General features: G+C 54.9%; 1 protein-coding gene across 2 annotated transcripts in view; it reads right to left on the reverse strand.

Annotated features, from left to right (window-relative positions):
• The window catches only part of MAN1C1 (mannosidase alpha class 1C member 1), a 140,502-nt gene that overhangs the window by 16,818 nt on the left and 102,992 nt on the right, over window positions 1-20,692 (reverse strand). Inside the window, exons 3-7 of one of the 2 annotated variants that reach the window (XM_047870297.1) lie at window positions 17,510-17,625; window positions 15,521-15,601; window positions 9,692-9,786; window positions 3,205-3,328; window positions 111-204 (exon numbers count right to left, since the gene is read on the reverse strand). In XM_047870297.1, coding sequence (XP_047726253.1) covers window positions 111-204; window positions 3,205-3,328; window positions 9,692-9,786; window positions 15,521-15,601; window positions 17,510-17,625 — 510 coding nt within the window. Of the gene's footprint in view, window positions 1-110; window positions 205-3,204; window positions 3,332-9,691; window positions 9,787-15,520; window positions 15,602-17,509; window positions 17,626-20,692 lie in introns of both variants that reach the window. The other variant, XM_047870296.1, reaches the window with a different exon arrangement.

The following is a 20,692-nucleotide window of genomic DNA, read 5'->3' on the forward strand; positions in this document are numbered from 1 at the left end:
ATCACTCGGCCCAGGTGCCTTGCACCGGATGCTGGTGGCAATCAGTTGAAGGCGGTGTGTGTGTGGGGGGGTGGGGGGTGGGGGGCGGGTAGTGGCATCTCTGTACTCACGTTGCATCCAGTTTCCGCTCACTGGGCTGAGGAAGTTGGGGTAGAGGCCGAAGGGCTTGTCAATCTTCCTGAGGACCTTCCGGATGTTCCTGACCTGCCAAGATACAAACGCCAGATGCCCCTTCACTTTCTGGAAGGAGCCAGTGACTTTCAGCCGATGAGGACAGAGACAGCTTGTTTGGATCCACAGAGGAAACTGCTCCGAGGAGGCAGGAGGGAGAGCTTCGTAACCAACAGCAGGCCGCGGCCCGGAGGTGGCAAGACGGGGCACGGCAGGAGACGGCCACTGTGGGGTCTGGCCGCTGCCTCTGCACGGACCACTCTGCCTGGGGCCCTGCTAGGCCCCCACGCCCCCCTCACTTCGCCCCTTCCTCACTGTGCATCACTCTGGGGGATGGGCCTTTTCTGAAGGGGGGGTGGTTCCTATAAGTGATAGCAGCTCATGTGTAAGTGCTAGTAGGTAAAACTGCCTTTTTCGTGGGTCAGAAATGGTCAGACACTGGCTCTTTCATATGGTTCAGCCTAGGAATATGTTATTTTCTCTGACACCACAGGAACCATTCCAGAGGAAGGGCCTGGGCCCCTCAACACCCCCCTGCCCTACGAGGCATCTCAGGGTTTTCACGACAACACTACAACAGCTGGTAACATTTCTCAGTCCTTCCGAGCCAGGCCCATTATAAACACATTACCTCCAACCCTGAGAATAACCTTTGTGGTATTATCTCTGTTTAACAGATGACAAACCTGGGCCTCAGAGTTTCGGCGACTTGCCCGTGGCCACTCAGCTCATCAAGTGGCAGAGCCAGGACACGAGTCACGTCTTGGCCGACCACACAGAGTCGCCCCTGTGTCCAACACGGATCAGGGCAGGGACCGTGCAGCGCGTATAGCAGAAGCTGCCCTAGCTAGAGTGAGAAGAGGCGCGATTTGCCACCTTCGGGGCTACAAAGGGCGAGAAGCAGGAAGGCTTCATTCATCCCTTGGGGTCTGCTCTCTGGCAGCACAGGAAATCCTTCCAGCACAGAATCCAGCAGAACAGAAAGGCCCTCAGGGACGGTACTATATCATGCTCACAGATTTATCTACAAGACGAGGAGCAGGGAGAGCAGCAGCCTTTTAGCTGTCAGACCTTTCTTTCCAGGGGACAGCACTTTGCTCTACCACATGACATTTCATATCCATTTATGTTAGCGGAGTCCATTATGGGGGACAGGGATGTGCTTGTACCTGAGTTATTCTCGACTGTCCTGGTGGTGAGCAGTGAAGCAGGCTAAATTAGCTCCCCTGGAGGGTGCGGGTGCTTCTAGAATTTGGGCCAATTTGTTGACTGCCAATAATCGCCTCTGTGGGAGGCATGATTGGGGGATGAAAATAGCCAGAGAATGTAAATGTAGAGAGAGACAGAGAGACAAGCAGATGGACTTGAGGGGGGAAAGCCTGAAGCCTGCTATACTAATCTGGTCTTGAAAGAACGTGGGCTTCAGAGTCAGGAAGTCCTGGGCTTGAATCCTGGCTTTCTCCCTTACCAGCTGGATGACCCAGGACAAGTGACTTAACCTCTGAGTCTCAGTTTCCTCCTCTATAAAAAGGGGACAACAAGGGGACTCACCTCAGGGTTTGGAGGGGTGATTAGGGATACTATAAGGCACCCAGCACATAGGAGGTGCTCAGGCAGTGGTAGCTAGTGTGTCCAGACTAGCCAGGGACTAGAGCGAGCTCCCTGTCCCTCTCCATCATAAGCCAGTCACAACCTTCCCGGAGGAATTTGGCTCCATGGCAAAGGAAACACGGAGGCTGGGGGAGGCAGGGCTTGGAGGTAGGGAAAAAAGGATAGGAAAATAAGACTGATCAGGAAGTGGGATTCCACTTACTCCATGAACTTTCGAGGTGGGGTCCCAGGGTGGCAGAGTCCTCCCAATACAAGGGAAAAGCTTCTGAAGTGCAGGTCTGACATGACAGGCCATTTACGGGGGGCGGGTAGTGAGCCCCAACACAGAGGAAGTGATCAAGGGGCTGAAAAGCTCTTGAGCTCCCCGAGAATGCTCAGAGGGATTCCCACACTGAAAAAGCGCTTCTCCTACACCTGGCGTCAAAAGACACATGGGTGCTTATTGAAAATGCAGATTCCCGGCCTGAGGGGAATCCCAGAGATGTGTTTCCTCACAGGAGTGCAGGGTGATGCTCTGAGGCTGGATGGTGGACTCGAGACTGGGAGCCACCGGGTGGGGGCGTGAATCTTTGCTCTCCCCGTGCTCCTAGGACTCCAAGAGGCTAATATTCAGAGCAGGGAAGGCTTTGGGGGTGGGGGCCTCCAAAGGGTTCTCCTTGGAGGCGGGGCCTCATCTCCCTGGGCGGGACTCAGGAAGGGACAATTGCCTTGGGGCCCGACCGCCATCTGAGGGTGGCCATCTGAGGGTGGTATGTATACGCTTCCCCTCCTCCGGTTTGGGGTCAGACCCGGCGAGACACCTGCGGGTGGTGGGACTGCCACGGGCTGTAACGTGGAGGAACTGCGTCTTCCGGAGGGCTTCGCGGAGGGGCAGGAGCGGACAGCTGTCAGACTGGATGATAGCCTGGATGCTATAGCTCTCAGCACCCCCGTGGCCTCAGCCAGCCTGGCACCAGCGAGGGAGAACAGACGTGCGCCTCAGCTGCGGAGTGAGACCGCTTTGCCAGCCTGCTGACAGCATGAGCTAGGCGGGCATCTGGAAGGGAAAGGCAGGCAGATCTCACACGAAAAAGTTAACTGTCTCTGGAAAGGGGACTTTTGCAGCCGGTGGCCAATTCCTGCCAAGGCGAGCTGGTGCCTGGATTTCCGTTGCCGAACTTTCCCTGGGTCCGACGGCACCAGTGAAAACCTTCCGGCAGCCTCACCTCTTCCCTGCCCTGGCAGGGCCCTGATTACTCCCTGTGCTCACCTTCCGTGCCACCTGGCTTTGGGCACATGCACGGCTTCCACGAGCAGCCACGGGCCGTCTCAGCGGTGGCTGGTCGCCTTCCAGGTCCCCACCGGCCACCCTGCTCATCGCTGACCCACTTTCCTGTGGCGCTCCCGGTATGGAGAACAGGGAGGAGCTGGGAGAAGACTTGCCTTTTCTGCGAACACCTGGTTGCCAGAGAGCTCGGTGAGGTGTAAGAACTCCAAGTGCAAGGACCCGAACTCCGCCAGGATGCTGCTGCTCCCTGCCATGGCCCAGCCCCAGCTCCTGTTGGAGCTGCTGTGAAAAGACAGAAGCACCTGTCACCCCACTGTCTGTGAGGCTGGCTCCCATGCTGGGAGTGACAGGGATTGCTTAGTGGGGGATCCATCGATCACCCACTAGCGTCAGGCCATCTGCTCTCGGATGCTCCTCCCCGGGGGTCAGTATTGCCAATGGCCCCATTTTGTGGATGAGGACACTGAGGCCAGCGAACTGACCTGCTGCAGGTGATTTGAAGCCAGACCCGTCTGCCTGCACGACTCTTTGTTTCCATCGTCAAGCAGCCCCTGTGAGGCCTCTGGGCCCAAGGACGGGCAGCAGAGCTGTCTCGGTGGCCAAGACCTGGCCCCCAAGTCATGCCCAATTTACAGGTGAGATCGATCACAAAGACCCCACAGAACACGTTCTGTCCTCTGAAGGCAAGCCAACCGCTTCACAGTCAGTGGTGCTGCCTGTGGAGAGTAATGGCTGTGGCTGGGTCACAATGGGGGCAGATGAAAAGCAGGAACCCCTCCTGGCCCTTTCCCCCTCTCTCCCCACACTGTCAGTGCTGCCCAAGGGCACACAATGGCCCCTGCCTGGAATTCTGTGGAACCCATACCCATCAGGCAGGTGTCTCTGGCGTGCCCACACGCCTCGAGCTGCTGGATCCCGAGGTTAGGAACAAAAGACACAGGGGCTCTCGGAGCAAAGGTTTCCTCAGCTGTTGATCAGGCATGTCTCACGAACGTCTTAGAGAGATCCTAGCCTGGCCCTGTGACCTCGCTGGAGAAGGCTGTCGATTAACCGTTTCCAGGACCTGGGTGCTTCTAAGGAGGAACCGTGCAGAGTCTCAGGTAACCCTCCCATCTGCCCCTTTCACAGATGAGGACAATAAGGCCTGGGATGGTGATGTCACCCATTCTCGATCACAGTTAGGTGGAGCACCCGGGGCCCAAGGCTGGCCTGACGACAGAGCTCGTCCCAACCATCGTGTGGGCTGTCTCTCTTTAAATTATATGATAGTAAGTAAGGCTGCTGCCTTCCCAGGTGCTTTCACTTAAATCTCCCTGGCACCTGTAGCCAGGGGGCCAGGGTCAAGTTTGTTAGCTGAGTGGCTTTGGGCAAATCATCCCCTCCTTATGCACCTTAGTTCCTGCATCATCAAGCTGGGCAAGAGTAATTGGTCCCGGTCTCTGTTTCTAGGTCTTTTGTGGGGTGAAGAGGGAGGAGAAAAGTGCAGGGTGGGAGTGGCCTTGGGCAAGCTGCTGCTTCTCCCTGTGCCTCAGTTTCCTCATAATGTATCATGATGATCTTTCCTGTGGGACAGAGCAGCGTGGAGTGAGTGCCCCCTATTTGTAGGGGCTACAAGGTACAGGCTGAGGGGGGCTGGCTCTGCCCTGGCCTCCGAAGCCCCTCTGCTTCCTTGCTGGGATAGCTGTGCCTCCCCAAGAACTGGGCTCTGTCTCTCTGTCTCCCCAGGACAGGACCTAGGGAGGCAGGCGTGGGAGAAGATGGGTTTAGGAGATCATGGTTTGCCATCTGAGGGACACTCCTTTTCCTGGGGTGGGCTGGGGCTTTTCTGAGGCAGCCCCTCTCCTCTCTAAACTCCATTTTCCAGCCTGGATATAGTTTCTGAAGTCAAATTCATCAGTCTCAACTTCCAGAAACAAAGGGAGGACTCCAGTGGCCTCCATAAAGACATGACCACTGGTCCCTTTTTCCTGTCTCCACCTCCTTGGTATTTCCCTGATTTGGAGGCAGGAGGCAGATCGGGAGGGATGGGTTGCATAGAGAGGGGAGACTCACTCTCGGATAATAAATAAAACAGCTTCTGTTTATTGAGCCACTAAAGATACCGGGCCCTGGGTCAAGCTGTTTGCATCTTTACTTCATTTAAACCCCACAAGGTAAAATACCATTATTCCCAATATGCAAAGAGGAAACTGAGGCTCAGAGAGGGAAGTAAGTTACTGGAAGGTTGGAGCCGGGAGGTGGTGGAGGCGGGATTCAGACTGGGCTCTGCACATCCCCTAACGGTCTCCCACCCAGATGACCCCACATCGACCCAGAGGGAAGGGGAAGGTGTCCCTTCTCTGTCCCTTTTCCTTCAGGCTAAGTGAGACTTCTCTTTCCAGCTTTCTTAGTGGGAGCCGTGGGTACCCACAGAGGGATTCTTGAATAATGGATGTTTCCTGCCCTCGCAGAGAAATTCAAGGTCAAAAAAGCCGCCAGTCACCCCCTCCCCCGTCTTTTGTTCTCATTTGCCTTCACATGAGCCTCTCCTTCCTCTCCCCTCCCTCCCAACAATTACCCTCCCGAGTGGGCTTCCTGCAGCGGAACCAGCCTGGCAGACAGGCACACAAGTGCCGGGCAGAGGCGGGCAGTGGGCGGTCGCCTTCCCTCTCCCCTGCCTGCCTTCAATGCCGGATCCCTCAGCACCCGGCCAGGCGACTTCGGGCTGGTCGGTTGATCTCTCTAGACCCCAGTTTCCTCATCTGTTAAATGACAGTACCCACACCTCATAGAGTTATTGTGAGTTATAAATTAGGCATGCAATTGCTGTCATTTTTAACATTATGCAATCATGCACATATAAATTATGTGTTTGTAGTTTATTAAAATTATTGCTCGTTTGAGTGACTGAGTTCCTGATGGGTGCCAGGCAGCTCTAGCACCTTATCTTATCTTCACAGCCAACCTCAGAGGTAGATCCTGCGATTCTTATTTCAGACTCAGAGAGGGGGAGACACTTCTCCAAGGTCACAGAGTAAGTGACAGAAATGGTAGCGTTGAATCCGAATCCAAATCCAAATCCTAGCTACCGTGTGCCCCAGCTGCATGTATTCTAGGCAGCATCCAGAGACCAGAAGGCACGTGGATCAGCCCTGCGAGGCCACGGGCTCACGGAAGGTCTGCCCTCTGCCCCGTCCCGGTCTCTGAAGCCTGCAGGTGCAGGTGCAGCCTGTGTTCTCCCCCCTGGGGGAAGGGTTGCTCATCAATGCCCCTCCCCAGCATGGCAGAAACTCCCGCGTGTCTGTGCGTGTCTGTGTGCGCGCTCACGGGTCTGGTATAATTGTTCACTTTGGAGCCAGACAGACCCGGATTCCAACTTCACTCTACTGCTGTGTGACCTTGGGTAAGTGACCTCACCTCTCCCAGCCTCGGTTTCTCCACTGGTGAAATGGGGTCCGTGAGGTTGAAAAGAGAGAATGCATATCATGTGTTCACACTGCGTGTAGCACACAGTGACATGCTCACCAAACACTAGCACTTATTAAGGTGTGTATGTGTGTGTGTGGCAGGGGTGTGCGAATGGAAGTGTTTGTGTGTGAGTGTAGGGACGCTAGAGAGGGTGACAGGCGAGGTTGCGTATCTCCGCCTGTATGATTTGGGGGGGGCGGCAGTTGAGTGTGGCACAGAGATTAGTCCTTGGACTGGCCACTGCCACTCAGAGGGTTCAGTGGTGCCCGCAGGTCACAGGTCACAGCTGTCCCTGCCTCTGCCTCCCAGGCAGGAGGAGCAGTAACGCTCACTTCGGGCGGGGCCTAGTTCCGCACCCCTCCTGCTGGGACCCCGTCTGGCCCTTCCTCATAGAGCTGCCCACAGCGAGCCCTGCCCGGGGCAGGGACAGCAGCGTGTGCCCCAGCTCTCACCAGCTGGCCCTCTCCAAAGCGCAAACTCAGCGCCACGCGGGCCGGCCGTACTCATCCCTGACATTCCCCCGGGGTGGAACAGGGATGCATTTTTAGCAACAGACTCTCTTACCCAGAAAATGAAAGGGAGGAGTTGCCAGGAAATATGCATATACATACATATGTATACAGCACTGACAGCATGCAAATAGCCTAAAACTAAATGCATTTTCTTAATCAGAAATGTCAGGATCTGTGTCGCATCCGGTCCCGGCTCTGAGGGACAGGGGTAAGGCAGACAGCCCTGCAGGGCTGTGGTTGCAGAGCTTGGGGGCGCGCAGTGCCACGCACAGAGGAGGGAAGGACGGCGAAGCTAAGGTCCTATCCCAGACTCAGGCAGCGAGGCCGGGGAGCTAGCCCTGGGAGAGAGAGCCCCTAAGATACTGTGTTTGTGTCTCCTCCCTGACGGCTGGCTGCGTTTCTCCAGGATCGGTGTTTGTGGGAAAGGGATCTGAGCAGAGCTCCAAGGGCCCGGCTCTGAGACATCAGCCCCGGCACTGAGGACGGGATTCAGTTGGCCCTGAGGGCCCCTCTGTGGCCTCTGCTGGGATTTATGTGATGTCACACCCCAGGAATGTTTTCTGATCAGACAGTAAGTGAAGTGGCAAAGCAGTGTATGTGTCCCTTCTCTTTTGTGAGGCCCCAGGCAGGCGGACCAGAAGAGTGGGACCTCCCCGGGACAGAGAGGAAGCCGACATGCGACCAGAGCCCAGAGCCCCTGCCTCCGGTGAGGCGCCCTCCTTCCCTCCCGGGCAGCTGGCTGGAGCCACTGCTGGATTGAGAGTCCTGAGGTAAGACGTCACTTCAGGGGGCACCTGGGTGGCTCGGTCAGTTAACTGCCCGGCTCTTGGTTTTGGCTCAGGTCATGATCTCAGGGTTCATGAGTTTGAGCCCCACATTAGGCTCTGTGCTGATGGTGCAGAGCCTGCTTGGGAGTCTCTCTTTCCCTCTCTCTCTGTCCCTCCCCTGCTCTCTCTCTCTCTCAAAATAAATAAACTTAAAAAAAAATCTTTCAGTTAAAAAAAAAGACATCACTTCAGGAGAGGGAACAGGAAGTCTGGTGAGGTGGACTCGGGGTTCTCGGAGAACCTCGCGAACGGCCCCAGGGAGCTCCTGGGTGCCTCCTACAACATCTCCCAGGGGTCTGCTCCTGCAGCGCGGGGGGGCAGCATGGGTCCTGCCTGAGGGAGGGCCAGGCAGGTGTTCAGAGCAGAGCTTTCAGTCTGTAACAAAATGGGTTGGAATCTTAGCCCCAGTTATATTAGCTGTAAGACTTTGGGCAAGTTACTTTTCCTCTCTGAGACTCTGTGTGAATAATGGGGTCATATAAATATCTGCCCTCAAGATCCTGCCTTCAAGAAGCTCCCAGGCCAGCAGGGAACAGGAAGAGGCACGCGACGAGGCTGTAAGGAAGCAAACGAAGTGCCTGGAGGCCAGGAGAGGCTGAAAGGCTCCTGGCTTGATGGCACAAGTGGCATGTGAGCCAGGCTTTGCTGGCCAGGGAAGCTGGGAGAGGAGGGCAACCGGTGGAGGAACAGAGTGAGCAAAGGCAAGACAACGGGGCACACGGGGGTCCCCAGGAGCCAGACTCATGCTCGTGAAGATTCACACATCATGAAGCTGGCTCGCCATTAGTCCTCTGGACTCTGACCCTGTCCTTTCCCCTCTTTGGGTCTCAGTTGCCACACCTGGAAAGTGAGTGGATATAAACACGCTCCCGTCCCCACGAGAGGGAAGGGTAGCAGCGCGGAGGGGGGCAGGTAGGCACCCCACGGACTCTGGAGCTGGACCCAGCTGCAGCCCCTGCTCTGCTCTTCTCTAACTGGACCACTCAAGGTCCCCTCCACTCGGGCATTCTGTGACTTAGTGACTACCCAGAAAGTCTCAGGTTCACACACTGAATTAAGCAACAGATCAGGAAGCAAAATCATGGAAGCAGCCAATAAGAATCAACGTTTTAATACCGAGCCAGTAGAACAGAAGCATTACCGGTGCTTTCTGTGACTAGTGGAACCACATGGGAGTTTTCTGCTCTTATCTAACACTTTTGGTATAATCCACATTATCTGCAATGAGAAGTTATTATTTCTAAAGAGGGGGAAATTCCAATAAGAATGATCAAAAATGGAGCTGGAAGTCCTGGGTTTGTGTCCTGGAATGGTCAGTCGGTTACTGGCTTATGTGACCTTGGCCAGGGCCTTCAATCCTTGGAGACTGAGCTTCTGTGACCTTGATGCCCCCAGAAGCCCTTCTGGGTTCTGACACTGGGTTCCTGAGACCCAGCCCTGCTGGGGCCAAGGGTGGCAGTCGGCAGACCAGGGGTCCCTCTGCTCAGAGTCTCGAGACTCCCTAGCAGTTTGGGGCACCTCCTCATGGCAGGAGGGTGTGATGTGCCTATTGGCTGCTGACCCTAGCTGGGGAGGGAAGTGAATGGGGTACACCCGTAGGGCGGTGAGTCAAGGCAGTGTTGGGGGATGATCACAGAACAGCTGCCCCTCCACACCTCAGGAAGATCAGGTCTTATGAAACCTAAGCCCCAGGTGTGGTGACAAACACCGGCCCTGGAGAGTCCTTGGCTAAGGCTAACCTCCACTGTGCCACTGGCTGGCTGTGATTCCCAAGGTGGGTACTGTCCTCTCCCGGTGCCTCAGTTTCCACACGGAAGCAGCCAAAGCCAGAAGTGGGAAACCAGAAGATGTCCTACCTTTTGAAGTTCACAACACCTTTTGGGATTCCCGTGGGGGTGTTGAAGGCGGGCAGGAGTTTCTCTCCCAGCTTGATGGCCTTGATTCGGAACACCTGTAAAGGAAGAAGCATGGGGCATCGTGAACGGGGCTGGGTGGGCGCCATCACTTCGAGAAGCTGCTCCCGCTGGCGGATGAACCCAGGAGCTGCTGGCTCGGAGTGGGAGGTGGTGCTGTGTTAGGCTCTGGAATCAGACAGCCTTGGCTATGAACCCGGCTCCTCGAGTTCCTGGTGACGTGCCCTTAGTCGAGGCACCTCTCTCCGAGCCTCGGTTTCCTTTCTCACTCATAACACAAGGCCACTACCGCCTTCCTCAGAGGCTGTTGGGAGGAATGAAGATTAGGTAATAGTTGTAAAGTCCTCACGGCAGTGTCGGGACTCTGAAGGCTCAGTGATTCCAGCTGTGCTCCGGGTGGCCACCGGGAGGATGAAGTAGCCAGGGCCGCCGTCACCAATGGACCAGGACGCCACGGGCTGGGTGCGGGGGAAGTACGTTTGGACAGGGTGTGAAGAGCACTGGATTAGGAGTCCTGCCCCGCCCCAGGTTCAATCCCTGCCTCCCAATTTGGCTGCTGTGTGCTTCCCAGCAAAGCACTGCCGTCCCACGTGTAACACCAGGGGTGGGGGGCTGGGGCCTTTCCCCCTTGACATTCTGAATCTGCCCACGGTTCCCATTTTTTAGATGGGAATGAACGGAAAAGGTGAATGGGGGTCCCAGGCCTCAGGGCCCTGCGGGAGGCTCTGACCCCTTCAAACTGTTCTAATTCAAAAGCACCTGTGACTTTCTGACGCCACAGTTTCCCTCTTAGGAATTTATTCTAACTAAATAAGTAATGAAGGATGTTGTAAAGATTTAACTTTATTTCAAGGGAAACATGGGAAACATGAGAATATTCTAAATATCAAACAATAGGGAAGTGGTTAAATTATGGCTTGTCCAGGCAATAGAATACCGTGCAGCCACTGGCATGATGCAGATTATTTAATAGCAAAGAAAGGGGTTCCAGTTCATTAAAAGAAAAATATACTTTGAAACAGTGTAATTCAAAGTTAGTAAAAATTACATGCACACGGATGCGTGAGAAAGGGTTGGGAAGGAAATACACTAAAATATTAACAATGGTCTCCTAGGGGTAGGGGGTAGGCTCGTGGAGGAATTTTGCTTTCTTCATTTGGCGTATCTCTATTTCTGTGCTTTTTTTCATAATAAAAACAAGCCCACAGTAAGTAGTATTTATTTTTTAAAACGTGACTATTCCGGGTGGAACAACACACGTTTCCTTTCATTTCCGGAGCTGGACCTCCTGAGTGTTGCAAAACAAAGTCATCTTGAGTTCCCAACCCCAATATGCACAATATATGGGCTGAGGCAGCTGTGGAGGGATCGCTGCGGGGCAGTTTTTGCCGGATCCGGCTGGGATGTGGCAGAGAGGCCTCGGAGGGCAGGTGTGGTTGTTGCTGGGGAGTGGAGGGGTGGGAAGGGAAGAGTCACATGCGGGGCCTGGCAGTGATGGGGACAGAAGAGGATAGTGTCCAGTGCCAGACAGAGGGTCCCAGAAGTGGGCACAGGGGCCAGCCACACCACAATCCCCGAGGAGCTTGTCTAGGACCCAGATTCCAAAGCCCTCTGCCCCAGAAGCCACCGGTTCAGCAACAACAAAGGGCTCTCCTTCGAGGCTCCTGACATCATCACTTGACCCCTGGGAGGCTGAGCACTGAGGCACAAAGGAACCCTCCAGAACCTGAACCCGAGCCTGAGGCTCCAGGCAGCCGACTGGCTGTCTTCTGCCCTGAGGACTCCTAGAAGATTTCTTCTGAAGTGCTCTTAGGAGCACGTTATCACAAACCCCTCTGTGGGCTTGATTAATTTGCTAGAGTGGTTCACAGAACTCAGGAAACATTTTACTCACTGGATTACTGGCTTATTATAAAAGAACAGAAGTCAGGAAGAGTCAGATGCAAGTGATGCAGAGGGTTAAGGTATGGGGAAAAGGGCATGGAGTTTCCATGCTTTCTCCAGGTGGGGCGCTCTCCCCAAATCTCCTGGTGCTCAGCCAACCAGAAGCTCTGTGACCCAGTCCTTTTGGGTTTTTATGGAGGTTTCATCACATGGGCAGGGCCAATTAAACCACTGCCAACTGGCTACCGATTCAGCATCCAGCCCCTCTCCTGTCCCCGGAAGTCAGGGTGGTGGGACTGAAAATAACTACCCTCTAAGTACAAGGTTTTCCTAGCAACCAGCCTCTATCCTTTGGTGGGGTCCAAAAGTCACCCAATTAACACAACAAAAGACATATTTATTGCTCTCATCACTTAGGAAATTCCAACGGTTTTAGGAGCTCTGCCAGAAGCAGGATGCAGACCAAAAATATATATTACTTATTATAAAGCACAATACATCGATGTGTCAGTGTCTCTACATGACCTTTAATCCTTGCAACCGCCTTGTGGGGAAGATGTTGACCACTTTGAGGATGACAAAACTGAGTCTCAGAGAAGCAATTTGCCCAAGGTTGTGGAGCTACTGATACCAAGCTGCCTTTCCAACACAGAGAGAGAACACAGAGCTATATGGCTGCAGACAGCCATGGTAAGCAACAGGCAGGGCCCAGAGGTTCCAGAACAGAGGTGAGAGAGGCCAGCAAGAATTACATTCTGTAGAGTGGAAAGGTGTCTGGGCTGGGAGTGAGAGCCCAGGTTTGGATCTTCCCACTTAGCAGCTTTGTGACCTTAGGTGAGCCACTTACTATCTCTGAGCACTATAACTGTGTGCAACGGAACTAACTGTACATGTGCCCCGGCTGTTTCACAGGGTTCGTCCGGAACTCAAACGAGAGGATGTATGTAAGTGAATGGGCCATGTGAACTTGAAGAGCCGTGCAAACATCACCTGGAGTGGCTGTCGGCAGGCTTGCTATTCTCCTGTGGGTCTTGCGGGGCTGGTTACCCAGAAGGGGACTCTCCTCCCCCAGGTTTCCTCTGCAGCAAGGCAAGGCCGCAGCCCAGAAAGGGGCTGCGGTCTCCGGCACCATTCCACAAATACTCCTGGGATATTTGAAGAATGGAAAGCCCCACTTCACAGGCACCCACTACGTGTGAGACCAAGGACAGAGAGGAGGGAGGCCCCAGTCCGGTGCAGCTGAGCCCTGGTCACAAGGAGTGACACTGGGCCAGGCTGCGTGGGGGCTACAACTCAGGCCTGTGGTGGAAAGGCCACGGGGTCACGAGCTGACCCAGCACAGCCCTCAGGGACTGCGACCTGAGCACATTCCTTCTAAGTCTCAGTTCCTACATCTGTAAATAGATGAAGACCCCCACCTCATGGGGTATTTGGGGATCAGTGAGACTGGGCTCATGTGGCACAGTCTCTGGGAACAGAGAGGGATCAGCAGGGCATGGCTAGAGGACAGGGGCTGTGCCCATAACCTCAGGAGCCTGTCTATTCAGGATTCTGAGCCACATGGGGCTCCCTGGGCTTTGGGAACTATGTCTAAGTCACAGGCACTCCTGTCCACACCTCACTGTCCAGTCTGCCTCCTGGAGAGTCAGACTGATGATCCTTAAAGTGAGATGGGGAAACTGAGGCAACGCCACGAAGGGGGGGGACTGCTTTATACGCTCCTTTTCCTGCTTCTATTCTTGCCAGGACCTGCACCTGCCTTACACATGCCTCATAGTACAAATAATGTAGCCCTCCTTGCAAGGGTCAAGGAGTTAACGATTTCTTTGAAGTCTTCCAGCATGACAGATAGCATCAAGCGAATGACCAGGCAAGAATGAGCGGGTGAGGCTGTCCTGTGCATATTCCAGACAGTGACGCTAGACATCTCAATGCCAAGACCCCCGACTCCAAGGAGTAAGTGACTTATGGAGGACACCTGGCTCCTTGTCCTTGCTCTGACCAGTTTCTGGGTATCTGAGAGGGCATGTACATCAGACCACAATCCTCAGTAAAAACCCCAGACCCCAACCAAAGACAAGACTCCTTTTCCTTTCCAAGTCTCCCAGATGCTCTGTCTGTACCTATACTCGCCCTCAGTCTTCTGCTCTCACTTCCTCTTGGCTTGTGTTTGATTCCTACCCTGCATGAAGCCAAGGACCCTCTTGGCTGGTCCTGGGGCACCTCCCCTCCTCTGGGTCCTCAGACCCAGCCAGACTACATCACTAGGGAGCCAAGGCCTCAGATAGGTTTTCAGAGCCAGGATACCCTATGAGGAGGGTGGAGGCTGGGTCAAGCATCAGGACTGAGGGGCACCAGCTCCTCCCTTAATCGCTGGCCCCTCAAACTGACCCCTGAGAGCCCTGAGCTGCATGGCTCCCTCCCCTGTCCCTATCTATACGCTATGGCCACCTTCCACAGCCATGAGTGGCAGGGAGGCTGCGCAAGTGCCTGGAAGAACAGGGTGCCTTTTCTGTTCCATGTCATTTTCCTATCCTAGGGTTTTCAAATACGATTCAGGTTTTGTGTGGCTCAAAGCCAAGGGATCCCAACCACACTGGTTTGGAGACAAATTGGTACAAGTGGTAATCTCTGCTGAGGAGATCAGGCTTGATGGAGAGGCCCGAGGTGACAGGAAGTAGAGTGCACCTGTTGCCTCTGAACCCTTGGTTGCAGCTGACTTCCTCAGACCCCACCACTGGAGGTTAGCAGGGATTTTTTGGTGGCTCTCCCCGCGGCAGGGGCAGGGATGATATTGTCTCAGGGTGGACAGAGCAGGAAGAAGGGCAGGGAAGGGAAAGGGCCAAGGCCAAGGCATCTAACCCCAGAGCAGCGGTTGTGCTGAGCAGCGTGACCCCTCTGGGTAACAGGGAACACAACTGATCGATGATGACCCATGGCTGGGGACTTGGCCAGCCTCACCCCCCGATACTTGGGCTGCACTTTCATGGGACTTCTCGAAGGGAGGAAGAGCCTCCTATTTCTACAGAGCTCTGTGGTTTTCAAAATTCTCTTGTAGCACGGAGAATATGGGCTTTGGAGCTGGTCAGCTCAGGGTCAACTCCTATCCCTCCCGAACCATCTCACAAGGGCTCTGTGAGTCCATCCCCATGGTGGGGAAGGAAGCGAGGCCCAGGGGTGGGGGAGGACTTGCTCAAGATCACAGGCAGGTGTGGTGTGGGGATGAGACCCAGGTTTTCTGACTCCCTCCCTGCTCAGGGCTCTGTCTTCTCCCCACACTGCACAGTCCACCCTCTGGAAGCCAACACAGCTTGCCTGGGGCTGAGGCCTTGCACTTCGGACATGAGACCATCCCCAGTGGCTGCCCCATCTCCCTGTTGCCCCTTGAGACCTGCAGCTGACCTCTGGCCGGTGGCTGGCACCCGGAAGGGGAGGGGGAGCGGAGGAGTGGCTGTGGAGCAGGACAAGGCTGAGGGGCCCCAGGGGTGGAAATGGCGAAACAATGGTCTTAGCTTTCTCAATGCTGAAAACTAGCACCTGCAAAAACCAGTCCAGCAGCTCTACAAGCCAGTGCTGAGCCCAGACTGCTGGGTGCTGTGCTAGGAGCTACAGGGCTGGTGTGAGTAGACTAGTCATCATCCTTGGAGAATTTACTAGCAACTGTGGGAGCCAGCGGGGCTCACCTGGGCAAGAGAAGGGAAACATCAGATGAAACATGAGAGAGAGAGCCTGCAGGTGGCACCGTGGAGGCTGGGCGGACATGGGCAGCCCCAGGCAAATCCCCCTGAATCCCTGCTTCCTCACTGGTGACGTGAGGGAGTGGGACTGGATGTTCTTTAAAGCCTTTTCCCACCTGGATGGTCCAGGGTCCTCCAAGGGCCAACTTACCTCTTCTCCCGTCAGGTAGAAGGCTGAGAGGAGTCCCCCGATGTACCGGATGTTCACCTCAAACAAGGATGCTTCTCCACTCTGCAGGGCAGCGGGAAAGGGGAGGGCAGGGGCGGGGGACACTTGTGAGGTGCCTGCAGGGCTCCCAGGGACAGCCAGGTCCTCGAGATAGGTCACTCTGGCTGCAGCCCCCCACCCCCCGTTGATCTGGCCATACTTGTGCTGGGCTCCGGGGCCTCGCTGGGTGGTGGTTTTCGGAGCAAAAGTTGAGAGGCATCGACACCTGCTTGGCAGGCCACCACAGCTCGTTGACAGCATTGCAAATAAACACCAGGTTTGGCTTTCTTCCCCAGCCCTTGCCGGAGGCCATCAGAGCAAAGTTCTGCCTGGCTGTTCTCCAAGGAGCTGGAGAACTTGGTGGGGAGCTGTGGGCTGAAGATTAGCCTGAGGGGAGGCAGATTCTCTAGTCCAGCCACCTCCCCTTCCTGAGGGAACTCCTGGCCTAGCTGGACGGTAGGGCGGCCATTCCTTGGGGCGGCAGGGGGAAGGGGAAGGTTCTCCCAGGAGGTTTTGGGGCAAATGGGACAAAGCCGAGGCTGAGAGGGAGGGGTGCCAGAAAGGTACTTGTAGGTAATCAGCAATCCTCAGCCTCAGCTCTGTAGCCCTCAGGGCATGTCCACACTTGCCTCAATCGTTGTTTTCTTTCTTAGGTCTGGATTGCGAATCAGGGGTGTTGGGGCACCATGCCAAGGACCAGATCTAGGTTAAAATCCCACCTCGGCCTCTTACTTGGCTTTGGGACTTTGGGCAAGATATTTAGCTTTTCTCTGCCCGAGGTTCTTCATCCTGAGCAGGTGGCAACGGGGCGCTGAGTGGTACAGGTGAGACGTCCGCCCGGCGCCCACACGGTGCCTGGCGTGGCTCCCTAGAGGGGTCTGCTATTACCATCCCTGCCCCCCCCAGCGCTCCCCACATCACTGTCCTTTACTGCCGACAACAACGATGACTGTCCCTTTATCTGGGAGAGCTTTTCCACTGACACAGCACCTGCAAAGCTCTTCTCTCTTTCAGCCTTACAGGGCTCCGCGAGGTTTCCGTTCCCATTTTCCAGGTGAGAAAGCCAAGGCTCAGAGAGGGGATGTGACCCCATCTTGCTTTCTTCCAAGGACCCTCCCTAACCTGCCCCCGCCTGTTTGAATGTCCCCAGGCTCCCCGAACCTGCCAGCACCTGGCACCATAGGCAGCTGCCTGATGCCCATTCTCTATCCACTATCTGCACAGGGACAGGGTGGGCCTATGAAGATACCCCTTCCTTCTCCCACCTTCTCCCATTCCATACGGTGGGAAATGGGAGGATTCTGACCTTCTCACGCAGACTACCAGAAGGCATAACATGCCTCAAAATAACCTTGATGATGACGAGAAGGAGGAGGACACCCCCTCGCATCCATATCATTCTTGACCGTGTTATAATGCTTGTTGTAACCCTCCATGGTAGTTAACTCTCACAACAAGCCCGTGAACTAGTCATTGTCATTGTTACTATCATCCGGATGGCTCCTCAGCCTCTCACCTATCTCTAGAGGGCGGCATGGAGTGAGCTGGGGGCTCCAGGTTAGAGCGGCTCAGAGCAGATACACCACTTCTCCCCTCCTGTTGCTACTGTTCTGTGTGACAGATTCAACCCTAGAAGGGACTTCCTGGGTGCCTGCCACCTCCCACGGAGGGGAAGGAAGGGTCGTTGGCTGTCTTCCCTCCCAGGGGACAACAGGTTGGTAAATACTCCTGGACTGGCCAGAGCTCAACGCCACCTTGAGGCTGGTCTTAGGAGAGGGGGGCTCAGCAGAGAGGGCAGAGCCCCAGTTCCAGGACTGCTCTGCTGTGCAGCTTGGGGCCAGAGTCTCTGGGTCTCAGAAGTGACCGGGTGGAGCTGGCCACTGCCCTTCCGGACCCCTTCTGGCTCCAACACCCCAAGGGTGTCTGACTCACCACGTTCAGGTGGAAGTTCTCTTCAACCCAAGCCTTGGCCTCCTGGAACTCGTCCTGCAGCTCCATGAGGTAGAGGGTGTCTAGGGAGTCAATGATGGTTGCCCCGCTGAGGCCTCCTGTAGGCACAGAGATCGGAGGCATGACCCAGGCTCATTCCTGTCCTTTCCATCCCCAGCCGCACACGCTACCATTCTCCACGCCCCCTCTAAACGCCTAGGCAGGTTCCGAGGCCAAGGCTGGCCCAGGCACGATCCAGGGAGGCTCCAATACCACCAGCCTTTGAAGGGGGTCCAGGAGCAAGCGTCCCCCCTCCGCCCACCCCAGGCTGCTTCCTCCTCGGGGCAGTGGCCGGGGGCCAGCCGCCTGGGACACCAAGTTCACAGGCCGAACCACTTCCCAGACCTCAGTCCGCCCATATCTGCCAGCAAGCCAACCATCAGTGCCAGTCAGGCGCCCACCACTTTTCTGTGACACTGGGGAGAGGGTGAACTGGCATTTCATTTACAAAACCTTAACATGCCAGTCCTCTGACTTTTCAATTCTATTCCTTGTTTTATTCTAAGGAAAGAAAAAAAAATGTTCACAGATATTTATCTGGGAAGGTATTTATTGTTGCAGTACCATATACAATGGGGAAAAGTTGGGAAAAAACCTCCAAATCCAACAATAGGGGATTAGTTATATAAATTGTGGCTCAAACATAAAATAGGACTATGGAGCCATCCATGCAGGTGACGTAGGCCTGTGTTTATTGGGGAGATACCCGTGGGATCTGTTAAGTTAAAAAATGTAGGTTGCAAAAAAACAAAAACAAAAACAAAAAACCAAACACAATATAATTTCTTTATTGTATGCCAAATGTGGATGAGCTTACACAGAACTAAGTCTGGCAAGATGTGATTCAATAGTTACCTCCCGAGTGCTGGGATTACAGGTGCCTTTTGACTTCTTCGGCTCATGGATTATTTTTATAACCAGAAACCTACTTCCATTTGGGAAAAAAAAGGGGGGGGGGATGTTGGGCAAAGAAACCAAACAAATGCACAAACCAAGGGTTTTGTGGCCACTCTAGGATGGTCAGTCCAGAAAGCGCAAGTTCTGAGGCCTGGCCCCTGCTACTGGGCCTTAGAGTCTTATCCTGGGGAGTAAGGGCTGAGATAATGGTGCAAAATATCGCAGCTCTCCACACCACGGGCTGGGCAGGAGAGTGATGTGGAAGGCCTCCCCACGTGGCACAACCAGAGCCTGAGTGTAGAGTCCCATGAAGGAAGAAAGGAGGGAGAAAGCGATGTGCCTGGGGCCATCTGGAGGGCTTCCTGTAAGAGACAGCCGCCTCCTTTAAAGTAAAGTAGCAGCAAATCCTTTAGATACTGGCATGTAGCTCAGGAGGACTGACGGTTCCGCCTTGAAGAGGCTCAGTGAGGACCGCAGGCTCCACCTCCCCACTGGAGGAGCTTTGGAGCGCACAGGGCTGAGCCCCACTTGAGTCTGAAGCACGAGCTCGGGCTTTGCGGGCACACCTGCATTCAGAGTCAGCCTCTAATCTCCTTAATTAGCGCTTCTCTAACTACTCACTTGTGTTGATTTTGCAGGCAGAGACTCCTGAAACTCAAACCACCACCTTCCTAGGCCTGGAAAAGGATGAGAGGGAGATCAGGAGAAACTGGGAGAAGGGTAAAGCTGGAGGCTTTAGAATCTGCTTCCAGAAGCAAGGGCTCCCCAGTCCAGAGTCAGGCATCCCAAGATGGTTTTGGTATTGGGGATGAAGTGAATTTCCAGAATGTCAACTCCTCCTACGCTGAAGGATTGGTAGGAAAATACCCAAGTCAAACAAAGTTGATCTTTCCTGGTTTATGCTGGCTGCTTCCCTTGTGGTTGTCAATGGCCAAACCCGGTTCACAGGGACGCTTTACTGTCAGATGAAGAGGCAGTGGGGCATGGGAACGCCCATGGGCCCGAGATGCACAGATGCCGAGATGCGCCCGGCCACGGAGCACCAGCTGGTGTCCATCCTCTTGGCTCTGAAACTACGGCCCCCTCCTGTTACACCACAGGGCCTCACACCGGATTTTTTAAGGGCCAGAAGGGATTTTTAAGATCCCACTGCCCCGCCCCTAAATTTCATAGAGGGCCCCCAGAGAGGGGTTGGGACATACCCAGGATTAGATCAAAGGCAGAGCAGAACCCAACTTCTCTCAATTCCTTGTGAAAACAGTTGGATCTGATTGATAACCCTGCCCTATCCCTCCAAGGGACAGGAGGCCGCTCTGACCAGGGAGGGCTTGAAGAGAAGCCCAAGGCCAAGGGGACGAGACCCAGGGTGTCTGATTTCTGAATCCCGCCCTGAGCTGCCCAGTGTTTTTATCCCAGGGGCCCTCCTTCCCTGGGCTGAGCCTGAGCTGAGAAGCCCAAGGGTCTAGGCTGGGCCAGAAGGGCAGCCAGGGCTCCTCGTGACCAGCTCTCCTTCCCAAATGCTCCGGAGGGCCCGGCTGAGAAGGCAGCTCACTAAGGGAGCTTTTGGCAAAGTTCTGCCCGGCTCTCAGGTTCCTGTATCCTTCCTCGGTTGACCTCTCACCCGGGCCCCCACCTACCACACAGCCGGCTGCGGGCCAGCAAGGCACTTATTGGGAAGCCTTTCATTCCCGGCCAGAGGTTACCCAGCGGCCAGGCTGGGCCAGAGAGAAGGCCCAATCCCGAATTCAACTCTATCTGTACCTGCAGCCGGCCTGGGGCAGCTCCCCAGGGGAAAACACACAACCCTATTCAGAGAATAGGTACTCGATTTAGACGCACAGAGCCGAAGGGGGACAAAAAGGCAGGCAGCCAGCTTGAAAGTTCCACTGGCCTTGGCCCTGAGGCAGGTTCCAGGTTGGCTCACTCTCCCACTTCTAGCTCTGAGAGCTCATTGTGCACAAAGGACACCTCCCCCTACCCTCCCCCCTCCCCCCCACTTGCCAGGCAGGAGGCAGTGAGGTGTGTTAAAAGAACACAGCCCTGGGTTCAAACCCCAGCTTGGGGCCAGCCACACATCTGTTCCAAATATCAAAGTCCTCCTCTGTAAAGTGAGGTAAGGCCACTAGGCTAGATACTGGGGAGCCACTGCAGGTTCCTGAGCTGAGATAAATGCATCATTTAAGTGCCTGGCCTTTCTCATAAAGACACCTGTGTATGCCTGGGGCAGAG

Source organism: Prionailurus viverrinus, chromosome C1 (genome assembly GCF_022837055.1).
Source record: "Prionailurus viverrinus isolate Anna chromosome C1, UM_Priviv_1.0, whole genome shotgun sequence".
NCBI lineage: Eukaryota > Metazoa > Chordata > Mammalia > Carnivora > Felidae > Prionailurus > Prionailurus viverrinus.